The sequence below is a fragment of the Nelusetta ayraudi genome, unplaced genomic scaffold, assembly GCF_046127955.1.
Source record: "Nelusetta ayraudi isolate G7.1 ecotype Tasmania unplaced genomic scaffold, CSIRO-AGI_Nayr_v1 ptg000120l, whole genome shotgun sequence".
Lineage (NCBI taxonomy): Eukaryota > Metazoa > Chordata > Actinopteri > Tetraodontiformes > Monacanthidae > Nelusetta > Nelusetta ayraudi.
In genome coordinates this window covers 4,792,501-4,812,679 of record NW_027466170.1, presented here as the reverse complement: position 1 = coordinate 4,812,679, position 20,179 = coordinate 4,792,501, and the positions used below count along the sequence as shown (strand labels likewise).

General features: G+C 47.6%; 2 protein-coding genes across 2 annotated transcripts in view; both read left to right on the top strand.

The window, feature by feature from the left end:
* Positions 1 to 18,779, top strand: part of LOC142903930 (cholinesterase-like) — a 92,782-nt gene extending 74,003 nt beyond the window's left edge. Inside the window, exon 11 of the transcript XR_012929301.1 lies at positions 18,760 to 18,779. The gene's annotated coding sequence lies outside the window, so the exon portion shown is untranslated. The remainder of the gene's footprint in view (positions 1 to 18,759) is intronic.
* Positions 1 to 20,179, top strand: part of si (sucrase-isomaltase) — a 52,059-nt gene that overhangs the window by 10,538 nt on the left and 21,342 nt on the right. Inside the window, exons 13-28 of the mRNA XM_076049696.1 lie at positions 2,106 to 2,219; positions 2,797 to 2,881; positions 3,324 to 3,441; positions 4,704 to 4,875; positions 5,836 to 5,952; positions 8,301 to 8,455; positions 9,707 to 9,791; positions 13,090 to 13,146; positions 15,546 to 15,676; positions 15,884 to 15,972; positions 16,348 to 16,397; positions 16,586 to 16,756; positions 17,935 to 18,081; positions 18,185 to 18,400; positions 18,508 to 18,662; positions 19,507 to 19,675. Of these exons, the coding sequence (XP_075905811.1) occupies positions 2,106 to 2,219; positions 2,797 to 2,881; positions 3,324 to 3,441; positions 4,704 to 4,875; positions 5,836 to 5,952; positions 8,301 to 8,455; positions 9,707 to 9,791; positions 13,090 to 13,146; positions 15,546 to 15,676; positions 15,884 to 15,972; positions 16,348 to 16,397; positions 16,586 to 16,756; positions 17,935 to 18,081; positions 18,185 to 18,400; positions 18,508 to 18,662; positions 19,507 to 19,675 (2,031 nt within the window). The remainder of the gene's footprint in view (positions 1 to 2,105; positions 2,220 to 2,796; positions 2,882 to 3,323; positions 3,442 to 4,703; positions 4,876 to 5,835; positions 5,953 to 8,300; positions 8,456 to 9,706; positions 9,792 to 13,089; positions 13,147 to 15,545; positions 15,677 to 15,883; positions 15,973 to 16,347; positions 16,398 to 16,585; positions 16,757 to 17,934; positions 18,082 to 18,184; positions 18,401 to 18,507; positions 18,663 to 19,506; positions 19,676 to 20,179) is intronic.

Sequence of the window (20,179 nt, the reverse complement as noted above, 5' to 3'; positions counted from 1 at the left end):
ATAGACAGCCGACTGCCTGCAATACATAAGCATTAAAGCGGCGCTGTGTGTTGTGGTGTGTTAGAGTGAAATGTTAACGCGGCCGCTTGCACGCAGACTGAGGGTTTTTTTTGTTTTGTTTTTTGCCGGCCGTGAGAGTAAACGGTCTGTGGCTGCGTTTCCATCTTATTTAGACACAGTTTGAAGAGCAGCTTTAGGAAGATAGTGATGGAAATGCAAAAATGTCATTCGCAACAAAAAAAGAAAAATGTTTTTATGCTCAATTGCCAAGTTTTATTACGGACGTATGGGAACATTTTTAAGTGGGAAAAGGAAGGAAACACATTTGGTCCTAACTGGGTGAAAAAATGTCTTCCCCCACACAAAAAACTTGCAACACACAAAACAATATGATTATTATAGCATTATTGTTCACGTCATGTTGCGTTATTGATACGTCCATCTATTGCGAATAAAAAGCTCAGTCCGCTTTTCTGCACATATTTGCTTCCTGCTGAGACGCAAAAACCAGCCGTGTGCATTTAGAAGGTAATAGGAGACTGAATTCAAAGGCACCATGGGAGGTTGAACATGAGTGAGTGAGCGAGTGAGTGAGTGACAGTCAGCTATACAGGAAGTCAAGTACAGTGAGCTACGGGAAACCGAAAGACAGATTATCTGGTGAACGGCGGGGAAAAGGAGGCTGAGAGGAGACGAGGAGTTAGCGAGACGCTGGCGGAGAAGAAAGGAGTGACAGGAAGTGACAGGAAGTGGAGAAGGGGGGTGAGCTGACAGACAGGAGAGAGAGAGAGAGAGAGAAAAGCAGTGTTGAAAGAAGAAGAAGGAACCGACCAAAAACAACAACAACAAGTCGACAAGTAGTCGGCGAGCAGCATCAATAAGCTGCGACCTCGGAGCGCCTGTCAAAAAACAAAAGACAAAAAAAAACACCTGCCAATAAAAATCCAAACAGGGTGCGGTCAGCTGATCCAGTCTCCTGTAACCTTATCAGAACAGGGGGAGATAAGACCGACGCCACCTTGAGGTTTAACGTCCAACACGTGGCCGACACGTTGTCGGGGGTTCTGCTGATTCATCACTTCTTCTTCTTCTTCTTAGAGTGGAATAGGATAGAAGAGAACACCTTTATTAATCCCACAGTCGGGAACATTGCATCATTTGAGCAGCAGAATAGTGCAAAGAAGCGATCAACATACTGACATGAATAAGCCTTCATTCTTCTGAAACATTGAAAGGTGGAATATTTCTTTTGGGCTCTTTCTGTTTATTTTTTACATGTTTGTCTTCTTCTTCTTCCTCTTCTTCTTCCTCATCTTTCTTCTCCCTCTTCTTTCTTCTTCTTCTTCTTCTTCTTCTTCTTCTTCTTCTTCTCCCTGTTTTTACCAGGCGTCCTGATACTCGTCCTCTCTCGACTCTCAGCCGCTCCATCGATCTTCCTCCCCTGCTGTCGTCTTTCACTCTCACCGTTTTGTTTACAGCCATCCAGACAGCTTTTTTTTCCTCCTCCGTTTTTTTCTTTTAGATTTGTTATGTCTGGACCACAACACTCACTCTGTCACCCCCCCCCCCCCCCAACCCTCCACCCCCCGCACTATTCTTTTCTTGTCCAATTAAAGGCCTGATGATTGATTGAACTTAAAGACGTGCAGCAACAGTCGATAAAACGCCGGAAGACAAAAACCGTCTCCGCCGACAGACGATGAAACACTGCGAACGGATGCTTTTCGCCAGTGACTCAGTGACTCACCCATTCAGACGATCTGGTTCGCAGAACGCAGTGCGGCTCGTCTGTCTTTGAAATCTTTTGAAAAAGATCTAGCGATATTTTCCTTTTGACTTCCTGTTTCACTCTCCTGAGTCACATGGTGTCTGGATGGAACCATGTGACTCGTGGCGCGCTGTGAGCTGCTGCTGGGTTTTTGTCCCTCTGTTCGTGTCAGAGCTCATTATCACGACTCCACTGCAGCAAAGAAAACAGCCTGGACTCCCTGTGATTGTTTGAACTTTTATTTATTTTTATTTTTTTATTTATTTTACTTTAGACTATTTTCTTTAAATAAAAAAAACTGTGTATTTTAATTGCCAACCCTGTGCTTGTCTCTCAGGTGTGGCCGGGGGAGACGGTGTTCCCAGACTACACCAGCGATAGCTGCACCGAGTGGTGGGTTGATGAGTACCACCGCTTCTCCAAGGAGATCAAACACGATGCCCTCTGGATTGTGAGTCAATTCCGAACGCGTCAAAAAGCTCCGAGCTGCTTCACACCTGCTGATTAGTTTAAAAAGAAGAAGGAGGAAAAAAAAAGAAAGAAAAGAAACCGACGCCGGCGTGATTCAGCAGCCAATTACAGCATAGCCGAGGCAGCGGGGCAACGTTTTCATGTCTTCTTCTTTTTTTTTTTTTGGTGAAAATTAATTTGCCGAGGATGGAACAGCACAGCGCCAAAAAGTAGTAAAAAGTATTTTTTATTTATTTATTTCTTTTTAATGAAGCGTTAATGATTCCAGAGCCGAACACGGTTCAGTGACTCGCTCGTTACTGCGGCTCGTTAACAGCTGCAGGACGTCGGTCGTCACATCTCACCGCAGCTCATAGTCGGGAGGGGTCGGGGGAGGCGGTTCAGGTGTAGAGGAAGGTCAAAGGTCGAGCCCGTGTTCTTCAATGTTTCCCTAGCTGTGTTTCCATGACCCAAATCAAAAATCTTGCTGGACGAAATTTTAGGATTTCAATTTTAGAAAAATCGTTTTCATTTTGCGAAAAACCGTAACGGTAACGCAGCTTCTGTGATGTCGGCAGGACATGAACGAGGTGTCCAACTTCAAGAAGGGATCCATCAATGGCTGCGCCGACAACAACCTCAACTACCCTCCGTACACGCCCAGTAAGAACCGCCCACTCTCTCTCTCCTGATCACGCCCCTTTTTCTTCTTTTTTCTTTTTTTTTTTTTTTCTTTTTGCTGAAGCCAGAGGCTGACAAGTGCAGTTTTGTCCTCCTCAGTGCCAGGGGGCAGTAGCGCAGCTGGAGGTCGCTGCAGAGGTCATGAAGTTTGTCACAGTTTTGTCGCCTGTGGCCTGAAAAAAAAAAAAGAAAAAACTGTGAGCAACTTGATGAATGGAGTTTGAAAATAAAGCCTCATCTAGACTAAATCCCTGGTGAGGCATTTTCAAAATCAACCTGTCCTGGATAGGACGATGACGGCAGCAGGGAACGGGACGCTCCCCCTGGTGGTTTACTTTGCACCGTTCGTTCTCAGTTTTCCAGACCTCTCGCCTCCCCCCCCCCCCCCCTCCTCCCTATCCACCCCCCTTCTCCCCTCCGCCAGGGATCCTGGACGAGGTGATGTACAGCAAGACCCTGTGCATGGACGCCAAGCAGGCCTGGGGGAACCACTACGACGTGCACAGCCTGTACGGCTACTCCATGGTGCTGTCCACCGACAAGTGAGTTCCCTCCATGTGTCATTTTTAATAAAGCAACAACAAAAAGCTGCTCACCCCGCAAGTTTTGGCGGCCGCGGAGGTGCGTTAACAGTCTAGACGGCACAAGAAAACCGGCCTCTTGCAGGACATCTGCAAGTTTTGTGCTGAAAAAGCTCGACTCCCGGCGAGTTTGAATGAACGACTCATTCCTGCAACGGAACATGAGACAGAAACGTTCATTTGAGTCACGGTGTCTCGTTACATCCGTCAGACGTTTTTGAGTCTTTGAGTCTTCTGGCTCCGAGTGAATCGTATGTGCAGTTCACCTGTTGCGATTTCCTCTCACATGAGCCCAAAGGAGGAAATAGAGGAGAAAGAGGAGGCAAAACTCCCCCCCGGAAGCTGATTGGATGAACTAGAAGTTGATTGGATGTGGTGTCTGCTGATATTCCAATGTTAGCCAGATGGATGAGCAACAATGTAGGGATGAACTCTGCGTGATCCGTGCGAGATCAGCGCCAACCCAAACACAGGAGTCGAACCAGCAACCCTGTGTGTTGTACTGCCAGTCAACTCCAGGAAACTACAAAACCCGACAGAGAAAAAAAGTCAAAGAACCAAACATTGTGTGACGGATGAACTGGCCGTCTCCCCTCCGGCAGGGAAGTTTCTCCAGCTGTTCCCGCCGCTCTCGTCCGTCTGGCTAATTAAAGCGTTTCATTGGCAGCTGGGCGGGATTTGGCAAAGATCATCCGGCTTCTGATTGTCACGCAAATCAATCGAGGCTTTTCCATCTCGCTCATTAAAGAGAGGAGAAGCGCCGTTTGTGTGACACTTAAAGAGCAGCACTGAACCCCCCACCCCTCCGAGCCCCACCCTGGGAGGAAGAGGCGGGGCCGAACAGATGACGTCGTCACTGCGGTGCGTTGAAGGGAAAAAAAAAATGAAAGACGAAATGAAGAAACAACTGGATAATCACACCGTTGTCTCTTTCTTTGGGAATCCCTCTAATCTGCCGCTCAACCACGAGCCGCCACCTGCCGCTCAGATTAGAGAGGAGAGAAGCATCAGTGCGGCTGGGAGGTTGAGCATCAGAAGACAAATCTGAGAAAAAACAACACAAGACAATAAAGAATGACTTAATCTAAAAGGATCTAAACCTAAATAGAACACTGTTATTGTGCTTTGAGTCGCATCAACAGCTAAATATTTTATACCCAAGACCCTTTCCCCCATCTCACTGACCTCTGACCTCTGACCTCTGCCTCTCCCCCGTCACTCAGGGCCCTGAAGAAGGTGTTTGGAAACAAGCGCACCCTGATGCTGACCCGCTCCTCCTTCCCGGGCGTGGGCAAGTACTCGGGTCACTGGCTGGGCGACAATGCAGCCAACTGGAACGACATCAAGTGGGCCATCCCGGGAATGCTGGAGTTCGGCCTCTTCGGAATTCCCTACGTGAGTAGGACGAGTCGGAGCGCCGCTCGGAGGAGCGTCGCAGGGGAGTTTCTCCTCTCCTCGAACGTCGACCTCGTCGGGCGTCGAGCGTTAAAGCTGCAGCTGTCCTGTGGTTTAGCAACACACTCACGTGGAACAGGAAGTGAGTCGCGGTCGCTGGTTGTGTGCACTGAAATGTTGACACAATGCTAACTGGTGGAGCTGGGGAGACTTCCACAAAAGACTCCCGACGCTCAGCCGCTGCCTCTCCGAGTGTGCGCGTGTCGAGAAGACGGCCCAGACAGACAGTTGTTTGGGGGACGACCGCGGGGAGCTGAGCAAACACGCAGCACACACACACACACACACACACACACACACACACACACACACACACACACACACAGAAAAAAACAGACTTCCAGCTGTGCGCGTCAGGTGGTCGAACGCAATGCCAAACACATCCTGGTGGGAGCGAGCTGAGAAGATTTTTAGCGGTTGTCTCCAGGAGACACACACACACACACACACACACACACACAGAAAGAGCGGGAGAGGGGAGAAGGGATTTGGATGGCTTCCCTTCCTGTTTTGTCAGTTGTAAAAAATGCAGCCAGGCGCTCGACAATACAACACAACACAACACAACACAATACAACACAAGCGCCTCCTCGATTGTTATCGGCCACCGCCGTTGTGCACTTATTGTAAAAAAAAAAAATTGATCCAATCTGCCGTAAGTTGCGGCGGGATCAAGCTGAGGACTTTTGAAAAAAACAAACAAACAAACACACAACGACAACGACGGCCGACGAGCATCAGCATCGCTTTTTTTTTTGAACGACAACCGATAAGCGGCGGACGTAGCTTTTCCGCTAGGAGCTAGCCCACGTCCCTCCGCCGGCGCTCCGTCGACACTTTTGTGCCACGTTTTTGTTTTTGTCGACGATGACGACGGCAACGACACAACTTGTGTTCCAGATCGGCGCCGACATCTGCGGCTTCTTCGACAACTCCACCGAGGAGCTGTGCCAGCGCTGGATGCAGGTGGGAGCCTTCTACCCCTTCAGCCGGAACCACAACGCCGAGGGCTACCAGGTAACCTCCGCGGTGGCGCCACCTGTGTTCGTTCCTGAGTACTGCAGCACCTGTGTACATAAGCAAGTGAAAAGTTTGGACACACCCTCTGATTTTAATGTCTTTTCTTTCACTCTCATGACTATTGACATTGCAGTTTCTCACTGAAGGCATCAAAATGTCTTGTGAACACACATGGAGTTATGTGGGAAACAATGAAAGTGTAAAATAACTAAAAACACCTTTTATATTTAAATTCTTCAGAATAGCCACCTTCATTAAAAGCCTAGTTAGAGTTATTGAACGTGTTTTTCTTTGCAGCAAAAATGACATACAGTATATCTTGCTCATATATTTCAAGTCTTCAGTGTCTGCAGTGTAGAAAGTTAAAAAAAAAAAAATGATTCTAACTAAACTAAAAAAACTAAAACAATTGAGAAGGTGTGTCCAGACTTTTGACTGGTAGTGTCTGTGCTCGTGTGTCTGTGTTCGTGTGTGTGTGTTCGTGTGTGTGTGTGTGTGTGTGTGTGTGTGTGTGTGTTTGTGTGTGTGTGTGTGTGTGTGTGTGGCACCTTCAAATCTGTGAATGCTAGCAAACGATGTGAAGCCCCCTGCGCTCGTCTCCTTTCTCGCAACACTCCCTCAAACAACGACTCCAAGAGGGGTTAAAAATAGAAGCTACTCCTGGTATCTCCATGGAGACGTCACGCCAGCAGCCAAGCATCTGTGAGACGAGAACAGCTGATCTGGGTTGCCACTCGCTAACACGTTGAGTATTTGGAGGTCGGTGAGGGAGGTGGAGGCCAGGGTGGGGGTGGGGGCGGGGGCGGAGGGAGTCTTCTAAAGCGACGCCTCTTTTAAACGGTCGAACTTCTTTTCAAAACGCCGGCAGGGTCAGCGGGGACATTGCGCGACGCGACGGCAACATCGTGCCGCATAACGTTGTGCGAACAAACAGTCGCGAACCTTTAGGTAACTTCTGAGATGTTGCAAAACATGAAAGTAGTTTTTTTGTTTCAAGCCGGAGAGAAGTCACGGCGTGAACGTTTCACCCCCGTCGCTGCTTTTCACGGGTTTCAATCAGATTTTTGTTTTTTTTTACTATGACAGAACTGAGTAAAGAGCCGCCACCCTGCTTGCCTCTGATTTCTCTGTTTTTTTGCAGCTTATTTCAGTCAAACGAGTGTTTAGTCCACATTTTGTGCTTTGCCTCCACAAAAACTTAATCAAATATCCAAACGTCTGATCTCTCTGATCTATCTGGGCTTCCTGCTGATTGGTTGCTAAAATAAAATGAAAAAGAACTTTCCTGAAGCCAAACCGCAGCAGACTACAGCCCTGTAATGCTAAAATAACACCATGGGGGCTTTATTGACATTTAACCGGTCGACAGTGAATGTAAATGTCACAATTTAGCTCATTGCAAAAGAAAAAAACAAGAAAGAAAATATCACAAAAAATGAAAAAAACCCGACTTTGAGGATGAGCACCTGCTGAGCCTGCAGCCGCGTTTGTGTCGACGCCGCACACCGAGTTCCCGTCGCACAGGGAAACAAATTAAAGGAGAAAAAATAAAGTCAGCAGTCGGCGTTGAATGTGGCGTGAAAATTGATGTTCCCACATACGCGCATGCAAGCGCACGCACACACACACACACACACGGTGACATTTTCTCTTGTCATCAGTGTTGCAAAAAATAACACAGCAGCATCAAGGTGGCTCTGTGTATGTGTGTGTGTGTGTGTGTGTGTGTGTGTGTGTGTGTGTGTGTGTGCTGGAGGACGGGGACGTGATGATGATGATGATGATGATGATGATGATGATGATGATGGATTTGAAGTACGGTTTGGGCTAAATGAGACAGCTAATGTGTGACCTTTGCTTTGCCCTAATCACGGCTCTCATCACACGGCTATCCAGGCCACACACACACACACACACACACACACACACACACCCTCAGTGGTGCCATGGGCATTAATGATTAGCAGATGAGAGGAGCACGGCCTGTTAGCAGCTAATCACCCTCTCGCTCTCCGCCGTCGTCCAAATCAAATCACACTTTCTGTTTCTCTCAGAGGACTTTTTTTTTTCTTTTTTTTGCCACTTTGTTTCATCCCTTTTTGTCCTTTTCCTGCTCTTCCATTCCCCCCTAATAAAGGTGACATTAATTTATAGCTACGTTAAATGCCTACGCACAGACGTGGTAAAAACGTAAAGAATCTTAAAGTTAAGTTTCTCTATCTGTCCTTTTCGGAAACTTTTTTCTCCCTCTGCTCCCTCCAGCTTTATTTTATTTTTTCCTTCATCATTTTGCTCGCTCACTCGTCAACCCGCTAACTTGAGGATTGCATTGATTGTGTCCTCAGCCTCAGGATCCAGCCTACTACGGTGCCGACTCCGGCGTGGCGACCAGCTCCAAGCACTACCTGAACATCCGCTACACGCTGCTGCCGTACCTCTACACGCTCTTCTACAAGGCTCACACTGCCGGCCAGACGGTGGTGCGGCCCCTCATGCACGAGTGAGTCACTAACTGTGTTTCAAATACAAAATAAAAGCAATATTTCTAAAAATTTCGACAAAGCACAATTGCAATTTGCAGGTGTTTAAACTGAACGGTGTGAAGCGCACACTTCTCGCCGTACTTCTCGTAAGATCTCGTCCTGCGAGATTTTACGAGAAGTACGTTTGCTGTTGTTTGTTTACATTTGTTTGCTGCCAAGAATGGTTGTTACATTTTTCTCTTTGATTACTTGTAAAAAATATTCCGTCTCTTCCTCCGTCCCATCATAACGCACCATTTTCACTTGAAGTGAACTGGTCACGTGACCCCGTATGTCAAAGTGTTTTCACTTTTGCAATACACCTCTATATGGATACGTGTGGAAAAACCAATCAAAAGCTTTCAGCCATGTTTGAGAGGTTTTTCCAAGTTCAGCTGTTTCCATCACCAGTTTTTTATTGCCATATTTAGGTTTTGCCCAATTCTAAGGCTTATGGAAATGCAACTTGTATCGCCGAATGTTACTGGCCGCTCGCAATACCCAGGTTTGAAAATATCACAGCGGACGAATCCGATTGGAAGACCAGCAACAGTGTTTCCAGAAAAGAAATACGTTGACATCCTCAAGTTTGTTTGCGATTGTGTTTTATTCACACAAACAAACTTAGAAATTGGGTTCATCATCTTAAGCAGACGGCTGTCGGACTGGACAAAGTATACACACACACACACACACACACATAGACTTTGCCGGGTCAGTTGTGGCGATATGAGTGTGACCTTATTGCCTGAGCTGCTGCCAACTGGCCAATGGCAGCGGAACGTTGGGCGACAGCTGATGCCTGCAGAAGTGCATCTTCCTGTTGGCCGGCTGGAATCTTTTCAGCCGGGCCAAGATTCGCTGGCTGCTTGCGTAGCTGCTGGCAACTGGGAGGGTCAGCGGAGAGTTATGAAAAACATTCTTTTTGTGCTCCATCAAAGTATACATATATGTGTGTTTGTGTGTGTGTTCATAAGACAGTTAATGGAAAACAAAAATGTGCATTTTTAAAAATGCAAAGAAAACCAGTTAGAATGGATATATAAATCAGTTAAAAATTGAAAATAGAATATATACAATTCAAATAGCTCCTTGGCGTGTTGTTTGCAATCTCACAGGACACGCCAAGGTTTCCTCGATGCCGACCGACAAAAGCTGATTTGCGCTGCATTGATTTTCCCGCCACAAATAACAAAGTAGCAAACGCACTTTTTCCCGTTCGCCCGCAGGTTCTACTCTGACAGGAACACCTGGAATGTGGACCGTCAGTTCCTCTGGGGCAAACACCTGCTCATCACACCTGTGCTTGACCCGGTAGGCACACACCTGGAACACACACATGTACACACACACACACACACACACACACACACACACACACACACAGCTGTACCCAGTTCTTTTGCAGTGAGTCTGCAGAGGCTGCACACAGTGAACGATGGGCGGATCTGCAGATCAAGCTGATGGGTTACGTACACACACACACACACACACACACACACACACACACACGCTGACCTCCGGTGGGAAAACATGACATGGGAGTTTCTTTGTTGCCCTCCCCTCCTCTCATCCCCCCCTTTCCTCTCTCTTTCATATCCTCCCTCTTTTCTCTGAGCTCTAATGAGAGCGCTGACCTCATTACTAGCAGATTAGAAGTGTAGATAGGTGTGTGTGTGTGTGTGCGTGCGTGCGTGCGTGCATGCATATCTACGTGCCAGTGTATGTGTGCATAGACAGCAATTGCGGTCATGTCAAAGTGGCCTGATTAATAAGCAATTTAGCGCGGCCTCCTGTGAATTACAGAATAGTGGGAAGCGAATTGGATTCACGGGGCTGGCGATAAAGTGCCTTCAATCAGAGAGAAAAGTTTCCAACAGGAGGAGGCCCACGGCTTCGGGGCTTCTTCTTTTTTTTGTGCTCCCATCATCTAAGCATTCGGGAAAGGAGCCAGATTTTCTCCCTGTGAATTGTTAAACAACAAGAAAGAGACGAAAAACCAAACAAAGAAGGCGAGGACCAGGATGGTTAGGATGGTACAGAATGGTAAAGAATAGGTTAGGATGGTAAGGCCTAGGACGAGACAAAGAAAGGATAGGCTACAACAGGTTGGAAAGGGCATTGAGCAGGATCCTGTGGGATAAGAATGGATAGGGCAGTGTAACGTAGGGTGGGATAGGATAGGATGGTAAGGGACAGGACAGGTTGGGGAAGAGCAATGCAGAGAATGGGACATGATGAGATACGTTACAGCCTTGTAGGATGGGATGTCTGGCAAACTAAACTGCCACGTCGGAGCTGTTGCTCACGATCATGTGGTATAATGAACCGGGTGAACGATGATCCATCATCAACATGTCATCAACATCGGGCCCGCTTCTGCCGACCTGCACAATTTGCACCTCCACGTGAAGACAATCGCACCAAATGTCGAGGTTTGAACCGTCAGCCGTAGGAAGTTGCTTACCAGAGCAGACGAGTGTATCATCTGCATAACGCATCAGGGCTGCAGGATTGAATGACCAGGAGGACAGCAGTGCCAAAACTGTCACATGATTCTGATGAGTTGTCTTTGACTCCGCCCGCCCCGCTGCCTTGAAAGGTGATTCCCTGGAATCACATTCACTGCTGTTTCGAACGGGACTCACCTGCTTCTGGTGTGAAAATACACACTCTCCCTTTTCAATTATTGTCGTCTCCTCTCCTGACTGCTCTCTCTCTCTCTCTCTGACTCTCTCTCTCTCTCTCTCTGACTCTCTCTCTCTCTCTCTCTCTCTCTCGCTCCTGACCGTTCTCTCTCTCTCTCTGGCCGCTCCCTAATGATGCTCCAGCTCTCTCTTTCTCTCGCTCCCTCTCTCTCTCTCCCTTCCAGATCAGTCGATGCTTTAACCTTGATCTCCGCGATAAAGTGCAGAGATCTTCCTGCACTCTCTCCCCTCCATCATCCCCCCTCTGGTCTTCAACCCTCCCTTCCTCCTTCCCTCCCTCTTGCCCATTGCCCCCTTCTTCTTCTTCTTTTTGCAGCTCGTCCCCTCTTATCAAACGTCTCATCTGCATTCTCTTAATCAGCCACCGCCGTGGACTCACTCACACACTCGTGCCTCCATCCCCCTCATCAGCCCCCATTCCTCACCCCTCTATCATCCACCCCCGCTGCCGTCTGATCGCGCTGCCAGTACGAATCGCTGGCCCACCTGATCAAATCCCTCCTCCTGTCGAAAAAAAACGATGCCTCCTTGTCCCTCCCAATCACGGTCAGCAGCCTTGGCCGCGGTCTGGCGCTCAGCACCGCCCATTTTGTCAGCTGTGTGAGTGATAGTTGCCGCGAGCAAATCAGACACCAGCGGCCCTGACAGGTGATCTGACTCCCGCCGCTTAATGCAGTTACCCCCTCCCCAACGGAGGACGTTTAAGTCATTTAGTCCTGTTAAAAGGCCGCTGGAGCGATACGTCTTCACCAGAACCTCTGAAGGAGTTTTAGAGCAGATGTTTCTTCCCTCTGACATCCAGCCCCTTAAAATCGACTCCTATTTGACTGGTGCCAACTGTAAATATTCCTTCGCCGTCACCATATTGTACGCAGTACAAAAAAAACCCCAAAAAAACAAAAAACACAACTTTTGAATGCGACGTGACTTTGGGGGGAAAGAAGGGGGAAAAAGGACTTTCTGGACTCAATAGGTGGAAATTGTTAATGCATGACAGGAAAAACTGTTTATCACTTCCTGGAATCTCGCATGGCAACTGACCGAGGGACATCTGACATCCGTGACACCTTCGTCTCTCTTGAAGTGCGAGACTGGAGGTGAAAAATGACCCTCCGTCCGTCGCACAAAGCCAGACACTCGAGACTCAAGATTCTAAGAGATTAAATCTATATCTGTCTCCAGTGGTTCCTGCTGCCAAACGACACTTTGGTCAACAGTCTCATAAAACCCGACTCACTTGTGACTCTTTGTGACACAAATCTCTCAGATTCCAGACTGGATCTATATTCTGTAAATTGACCGGCGGTTTCCCTTTTATAACAGGGTGAAGGTGGGGCGGGGGGGGCTTCACTCCCCTGCTGGGTTCACAGTTTGCTGTCTTTGAACACAACCCGCCGCGATCACAAAGAGCAGGCCAGTGGCGGCAGCGATGGCGAGGCTATCAAAGGCGCCTCGCCATCGCCGCTATTGATTGCCGGCGTCCGTCCTCCAGCTATCAAAGGGTGTCACCTATCAGTCGCCGCTCGGCGCCGTCGTCTTTTCCATCATCCGCCTTGGCGGAAATGTCACCGCGGTGTGTGGAGGTGAGGGGTAGGGGTAGGAGGACGGGGAGGGGTGGGCTTTGTGGAAACTTTCTATCAGATGACAGGACGTCTGGAAAATAAAGCTCCTTGATCTCCCGGAATCACCGCCGCCAGGCCTTTGTGCCGCGCTGCGCTTCCTCCTCTCGTCTCACCATCACGGATGTATTCTTATAAGAACTGGACACCGGATTGCCAATATACTTTTGGCGTACGACTCCATTGAAATGAACGGGGCCGCCTTATTGGCTGCTGCAGACGTACATCAGCATATCATTATTATTATTATTTTTTTCCCTAACCGTTGTGTTTTTCCTTCCGCAGGGTGTGGACAAGGTGTCGGCCTACATCCCCAACGCCCGCTGGTACGACTACGAGACGGTAAGAGCACTTCACAGCCTCCTCCTCCACCCACACCCACACACACACACACACACACACATACACACCACACAAGCACACGCTTCCTCTTCAGACGTCGCACAACAGAAATTAGCAAAAGAGGGGCGTAATTATTGTAATTATGACAAAAGCGCCACCACAACAGAAGACGACACGCAACTGCACACTCCAAGCCGTCCTCGCTGGGTTTTTGTGGGTTTTTTTTCTGTTTCTGGAGTATTTTCTGCCAAAAAGTGCTGTGTGTGTGTGTGTGTGTGTGTGTGTGTGTGTGTGTGTGTGTGTGTGTTGGCCACAAAATAAAACGCAGAGCCTGTAACAGCCATTGACAGAACGGCAGAATGTGATGACAGTTGAGCTAAACAAGACGGAGTGCCGTATTAGTGCGCTGGAATTCCATTTATCCCACAGGTGTTTTTTTTTGGTTATTATTATATTTTTTTAGCCGACCAGTGACATAAAGTACTGAATTAAAAAAGCAAAAAAAAAAAAACATGCAGCCAATCAGCGGGTGGTGTTGTTAGCGCTACGCCGCGTTAGCGGGAAAACAAAACGTAGCAGCGCTGCGACGCCCGCAGTTGTTTTGAGTCGGCGGGGGGTGGGAAGGGTGGTGAAGCGATAAGAGGCGAGCGAGCGAGCGAGGCAGGGGACAAAGACAGAGTGAAGAGAGAGACTATCGGGCCGACGGCCAGATAAAAGAGGTGTTGATCTCCTCCGGGACCTTATTTGTGCGTCACAGCGGCAATGCAAAGCGGCCGCCGCTGATCAGATGAGCGATTAGATGGGCTGCCTGGCCGCCGGGCCCCTCGTCCCAGTCAGTCCCACCGATGCGTGTGTGTGTGTGTGTGTGTGTGATATGTGGTGGAAAAGACCCATAAAACCAGCACATTCAAACGGAGCGAAGGGATGTAAATCCAGAGGTTTGTGTTTGAGGTCGACAAAAAGAAGAGGGCAAGGGAGGCGAGAGACAGAGAGAGAGAGAGAGAAAGGGTGAAGTGCCGTATTTTAGATGAGCTCAAAGGCGGAGACACAATAGGAGGAGGAGGAGGTGGCGGGATGAAGAGGAAGAAAAGAGGAGAAAAGACAACAGGGCGGCTGATAAGATCTGAAATTGCTTGTAGACGCTCCAGCAGCTCCGGCCCACACACTGACCCGCACATACATACATACAGCAGGCACATCCGCACACACACATGTACACACATATGTACACACACACACACACACACTGTGTAGCCTCCTTGCAAACGGAGGAAATTGGGAAAGGCGAAAAAAAACAGATCAGAGGAGGTGAAGATGGGAGGTGGAGGAGGAGGAGGAGAGAAGGGAGGTTTCAAATGTTTTTCTGGGACTGGTGTGAGGCCCCGCCCCCTCAGGGGAACCCATTCCACCGCAGAGCGAGAGAGAGAGAGAGAGAGAGAGAGACGAACACCAGAAAACAGAGACATGCAGAGGAAACCAGTCGCCTCCAGCGGTGGCACCTTCTATAATCAAATGCTATACTACATAATTATTTATTTCAGACAGGAGACAGGGGGCGCCACTCATCACCCGTGGCTACATGCCGAACTAATGCAAATTAACAGAATGAGACAAACAAAAACAAATGTGGTGTGTTTCTTGTGGTTTGGATTAAAACAAATACAAAGATTCAGTTTTAAAGATTCGGACGTGATTCTGCGTTTGCTGCAGCTGCAGGAGGATTGAAGGGACAACTGGGTTTTCTCACGCGTTGGAAAACATTTTTTAATATCTTCAAAAATACATCGAGTTCAAAGTTGCCTCACAGGCAATTTTGATGAATCAATAATAATAATAATAATAAAAAAAGCTTCCTGTTAGCTGCTACTATCAGACAGCAGCTGATGATTGATGAACGGCTCGTGAACGCGAAGTTCAAGTTCAAGTCCAGAGCAGCGAGAGGAGCAAAGTCCCGGCATTATTAACCTGCAACCACTCGCACTCAAACGGGGACACATGTATCTTTTTTACGGGCCGGAGGGCCAACGGTTATTACGGCCTCGTATCTGGAGGGTGATTCAGCTGTCGCGACTCACAAGTTCGGACAATGAATCACAGCGAGCTTCTTTGGACCTGATCAACGAGTCCATGTGGCTGTAAAACCAGGCAATTAAATAATCTGTTTTCAGCCGGACAGCAGCTCAAGGCCAGAATTATCAGGACTAGGCTTCATTTTTTATTATATTTAGTTTTTTTGCGGTTACAATCAGATTTTTTTTTTTTATTGTTAAAGCCATTTATGCACGCAGCCACAAACTTTCCCTGGTAGGAACAATAAAGTATATTGCATCGTATCAATTTGTGTCTTACCGCAAAGTTTTGTCAGCAACTTCAGTGAACCCTGTCTCTTGATGCTTCAGCTGCTTGAGCTGCCTCGCGAACAACGAAAAACAAGGGTGGAGATGCACCTGCCGGCCGACAAGCTGGGCCTGCACATCCGAGGCGGTGCCGTCCTGCCCACACAGGCTCCCGATGTCACAACCACCTACAGGTAATACACACACGCACACGCACACACACACCTTTACGCAGCATTCCTGGTCGAGCATCCGGATCATTCCAAACCTCATCACGGCCTGGAAAAAAAAAATAAAATAAAATAAAATATATATATACATATATATATATATATATATATATATATATATATATATATATATGAATAAACATGAATTGTTTTTTGTTTTGCGGTCTCCAGTCGCCGCAACACGTTGGGACTGATCATCGCCCTGGACGACAACAACATGGCGTCGGGAGAGTTCTTCTGGGATGACGGAGAATCCAGAGGTACTTTCTTCCCCCGGGACTTTGGAGCCGCGAGGGCGTTCCGTTGATACTGGATTTTATCTGAATCGCTCGCTCGTCTGTTTGTTCCCATTCCAGTTTTGATGCAAAACTAGTGGATCACGTGCACACACACACACACACAAAAAAAAAATGTATATATATTTTGACTAATTTATAGAATCAAAGTTTGTAGAGTCAGATCAGCTGAGGTGCCGTAAAATGAATTAAAATTAAATGAAATTAGGGTTAACCCTCAAGATACAAAATCTTTAGCTACAAATTGACGGAAAGCCGCCCAAAAAAGGTCCGATTTGAAGAAACTTCAAACCAAATCCAGAATTGATGTCATCAGCTTTCTCTCCTTTTCCTTCACAGAAACATTTGGAACTGGAAAGTACATTCATTACGAATGCACCGTGAAGAATGTAAGTCTCTCACACACACACACACACACACACACACTTGTGTTTTCAACATACACTCGCCCTTTTGTCAGAGCTCCGAGTGCCTCCCAGTCGAGGAGACCATCTAGTAGCCGCTGGTCCTGCTCCTGTTCTGGGTTTTCCTTTTTTTGTGCCTTTCTCAGGCAGTCTGTCTGTCTGTCCTGTTCCAGGGTATTCTGAGAATGACGGTGACCCACAACAACTACTCTGATGACCTGATCTTTGATGACATCACCATCCTTGGAGTGCCGACGCCCGTCGTCTCTGTCAAAGTGTCTCAGCATGGCATGGGAGAGACCAGACTGTCCAGCTCCCTCTTCAGCTACGATGCAGACAAGAAGGTAAAGTGGGTCAGCAACACAAGAGCCACTTTACCTGCAGCAGGAAGGAACCCTGTTAAATCCATCCATCCATCCGGTTTCAATACCTGCTTGTTCCTGAAAATCAGGGTGACACCCTGGACAAGTGGCCAGTCCTGTGTGTGGAATTTTGGTGGGATATGATATTTCCTGAAAAATCAGATCCAATTATAATTAATCTATTTATCTATTTTATATTTGTTTGTTTTTTAAATTGATTTATTAATACATTATTTTTAATTTACATTTAAATGTAATTTTTACTTTAATCCAGAGAAAGATCTGGTTGACAGGCTGAAGCTCAGACAGACCAGACAGATGTGTGAGCGCTAGCCTGGATGCTAGCCACATTACCCCATGTCAGTATAGTGCGGGCTGACCAATGACTGTAGTTCAGCAGCGGTTTAAAAACAAAAAACAAAACATTCTTTGTGGAAAAAAACATATTTGGTTGTTCTTGTACTTTGGTAGTTCATCCGTGTCTAATCCAAGAGTGGCGCTACAGCAGCATCCATGCTAATATCTGTAGCGGCTCCCTGTAGTTGTTGTCGGTTTCAGCTGCAATGCTGAAGAGAAGCCATCACCATTAGAGACCTCAAGGTCCCTCTAAGTGTAAGAAATGATAACAATTTCCACGAGGCGGCTATTGCACACAAGCACAGGGCATGCAGGGGTGTGTGTGTGTGTGGGTGTGTGGGTGTGTATTATGTTGTGTTGCGGTTGCATTCTACACTCCCTGTAGATCCTCAAGGTCTCGTTGCTTTGTTGCACACGCCATTCGAGATGGCCGCATCCATCAAAGGCCGACCGGCGGCGGTGCTGTAATCACTCTGGCCGGGGGTGAAGGGGAAACGCGGTGTTAAAAAATGAAATTCTGGCCGGTCGCCTCCATCTCTCATGGCGGGGACGCCCCGGACGAGGCCTTGGGCGGAGCTCCGGTGGGCTCCAAAAAGTTAACACAGTTAGCCGTGATTAATTAATCGTGTTTTGATTGGAATGTTTCAAATTTTAAATCGCAATTCCTCGTATTTAATCTAATCGAGAATAACGTTTTAATGCTTACTGCCATACCCAAGACGCCTCCTGAAGACCTACCAATGGCGCTCCACCTCTTCTACTGTCTCACCTTTCTACATGTCCTTCTCTTCTTCCGCCTTCAGGCCGTAATCCTGGGTAGCCTCGGCATCAAGATGGGCCACAGCTTCACTGTGAACTGGGCAGTCTCTGAGGAGTCCCAGCGCTTCGACTGCCTGCCGCAGCTCAACGGCAATAAGACGGCGTGTCTCGCCAGAGGCTGCATCTGGAAGGTGCGGCGCCACCTGGAGACTTCCTGTTTTTTGCTGAAAGAAACAATCTGACTCTGAAGTTCTCGTCTTGTCTCATCTTATCTTCTTTCTTTCTTCCCATCAGCCGACCACCATCAAAAAGGTCCCCTGGTGCTTCTACCCCAAAGACCATGGCTACAACGTCAACACCACCAAGTTTGAGGTGACGGACACCGGTTTCACCCTTGACATCGTCCGCAATGCCAAGTTCAACCAGAGCAGCGCGCCGGTCGGCTCGCCCGACATCAACACCCTCCGCGTCCAGGTGTTTTACAGTAGCGCCACCATGCTGCGCTTCAAGGTGGGTGCGCCTCTTTTTATTTTGTGTCTCACCTCTCAAATAAATGATAAAACAAAGAGTCACAATGAAAACGGGATGAATTTGTTGTGTTCCCACTTCCTTTCCAGATCTGGGACCCGAACAACCCTCGGTACGAGGTCCCGGTGCCGCTGACAATCCCTGCAACCCCAGAGGGCGACGCGACCAAGAGGCTGTACGAGGTCAAGTACAAAGACAGTCCCTTTGGCATCCAGGTGTTCCGGAAGAGCACAGGAGTCAAGATGTGAGTGTGTCAGTCAGTCAGTCAGTCAGTGAAGGAGATTTTTAAGTTGCTTTGACGCTTTGACTGAGTCGCTCCCTCGGTCAGTCGCCTTACGTAGTTGTTTTGTTTCGTTTTGCCGTCTTCTTCTCGATGACACTCAAGAGTTTTTAGCCGTTTGAGCAGGATGCCAGATCTGGTTGGTTAAGTCTGTAAACATCACATCACGCTTTGGTTCCGGTGATTCCACCCACCTCCCCTGCGCTCGCCCATCATTATTATGGCGAACAAACTTTAAATTGTCACCTTCAGGTCAGATGTGTATCAGCCAGCGATGAAGCGAAACGCAGGTGGGACAAAAAGAAAAAAAACTCTCTTTAAACTACCTCAACTACGGCACGGAGCTCCTGGTTGCTTCTCCCTGCCAGTTGGCCGGCTCGCGTCCAGCCGTCACAGCCGTGATGTCACAGCAGCCGGGCCAATATCTTTTTTTCAAAGCGCGTCTCCTCGTCTGAGGGTGGGCGGGCTGGCGTTCGGCTTTATTCAGTGCTTTTTAAGCCCTGCCTGGTGGTGTGTGTGTGTGTGTATATGTATATATATATATATATATATATATATATACATATATATATATTTCTTTTTTTTCTTAGAAGTGTCAGTTGAAATTTGGCTAATTAAAATGTATGAAGCACGGTGGAGGGCCGCCTGCACTTCCTGCCGCTTATTATGCTTATTTGTGTCAAGCATATTGTGAATAACTCCCTGTGACAATAATCCCCCCCAATCCCCCCACCTGCTCTGCTTACCCTCATCTTTCACTGATTTAATCCGCTGTCTCTTCCTCTTTTTTTCTTCGCCCCCTCCTCAGCTGGGACTCGGCCCTGCCGGGTTTCACCTTCTCCGATATGTTCATCCAAGTGTCGACTCTGGTGCCATCGGAGTTTGTCTACGGCTTTGGCGAGACGGAGCACAAAACCTACAAGCACGACTTCAACTACCACACCTACGGCATGTTCTCCAAGGACCAGCCGCCCGGCGTGAGTTGTCTCCTCCGCCGATGCATATTTTTAGTCTGGAAGTGGTAACTTTCTTTGCACAAAGCAGCAGAAGCAATAACATTTTTCCATCGAAAACAGTTGAATTCCAACAGTAGCTTTTGCACGTCCACCATCGGTTTGACTTTGAGCAACCAGCAGGAAGCACGTCTGTCCCTCACACTGGTTGCATTTTTTCCCCTTAAAATGCACAATCCACAAAACAGAAACTCACTTCTAGCTACATTCTTTCACACTTATGTACAGTGGTAGTGGTGTTGCTGCCCCTGCTGTGTGGATGGAGGTTCAAGTTAATCAATGTTTTTGATATTGCGTAATAATATTCAGGTCATTTACATAATAAAATAAAATGTATGTTGCATTTATTTTTCTTTCTATTCTCTCCCTCCGAGCTCTCTCTAAACTCTGAAAAAAAAAACAGAGTTAAACACCATTGAGTGAAAAACAGTGATATTATAAAATATCATCGTAATTACGTGGAAAATA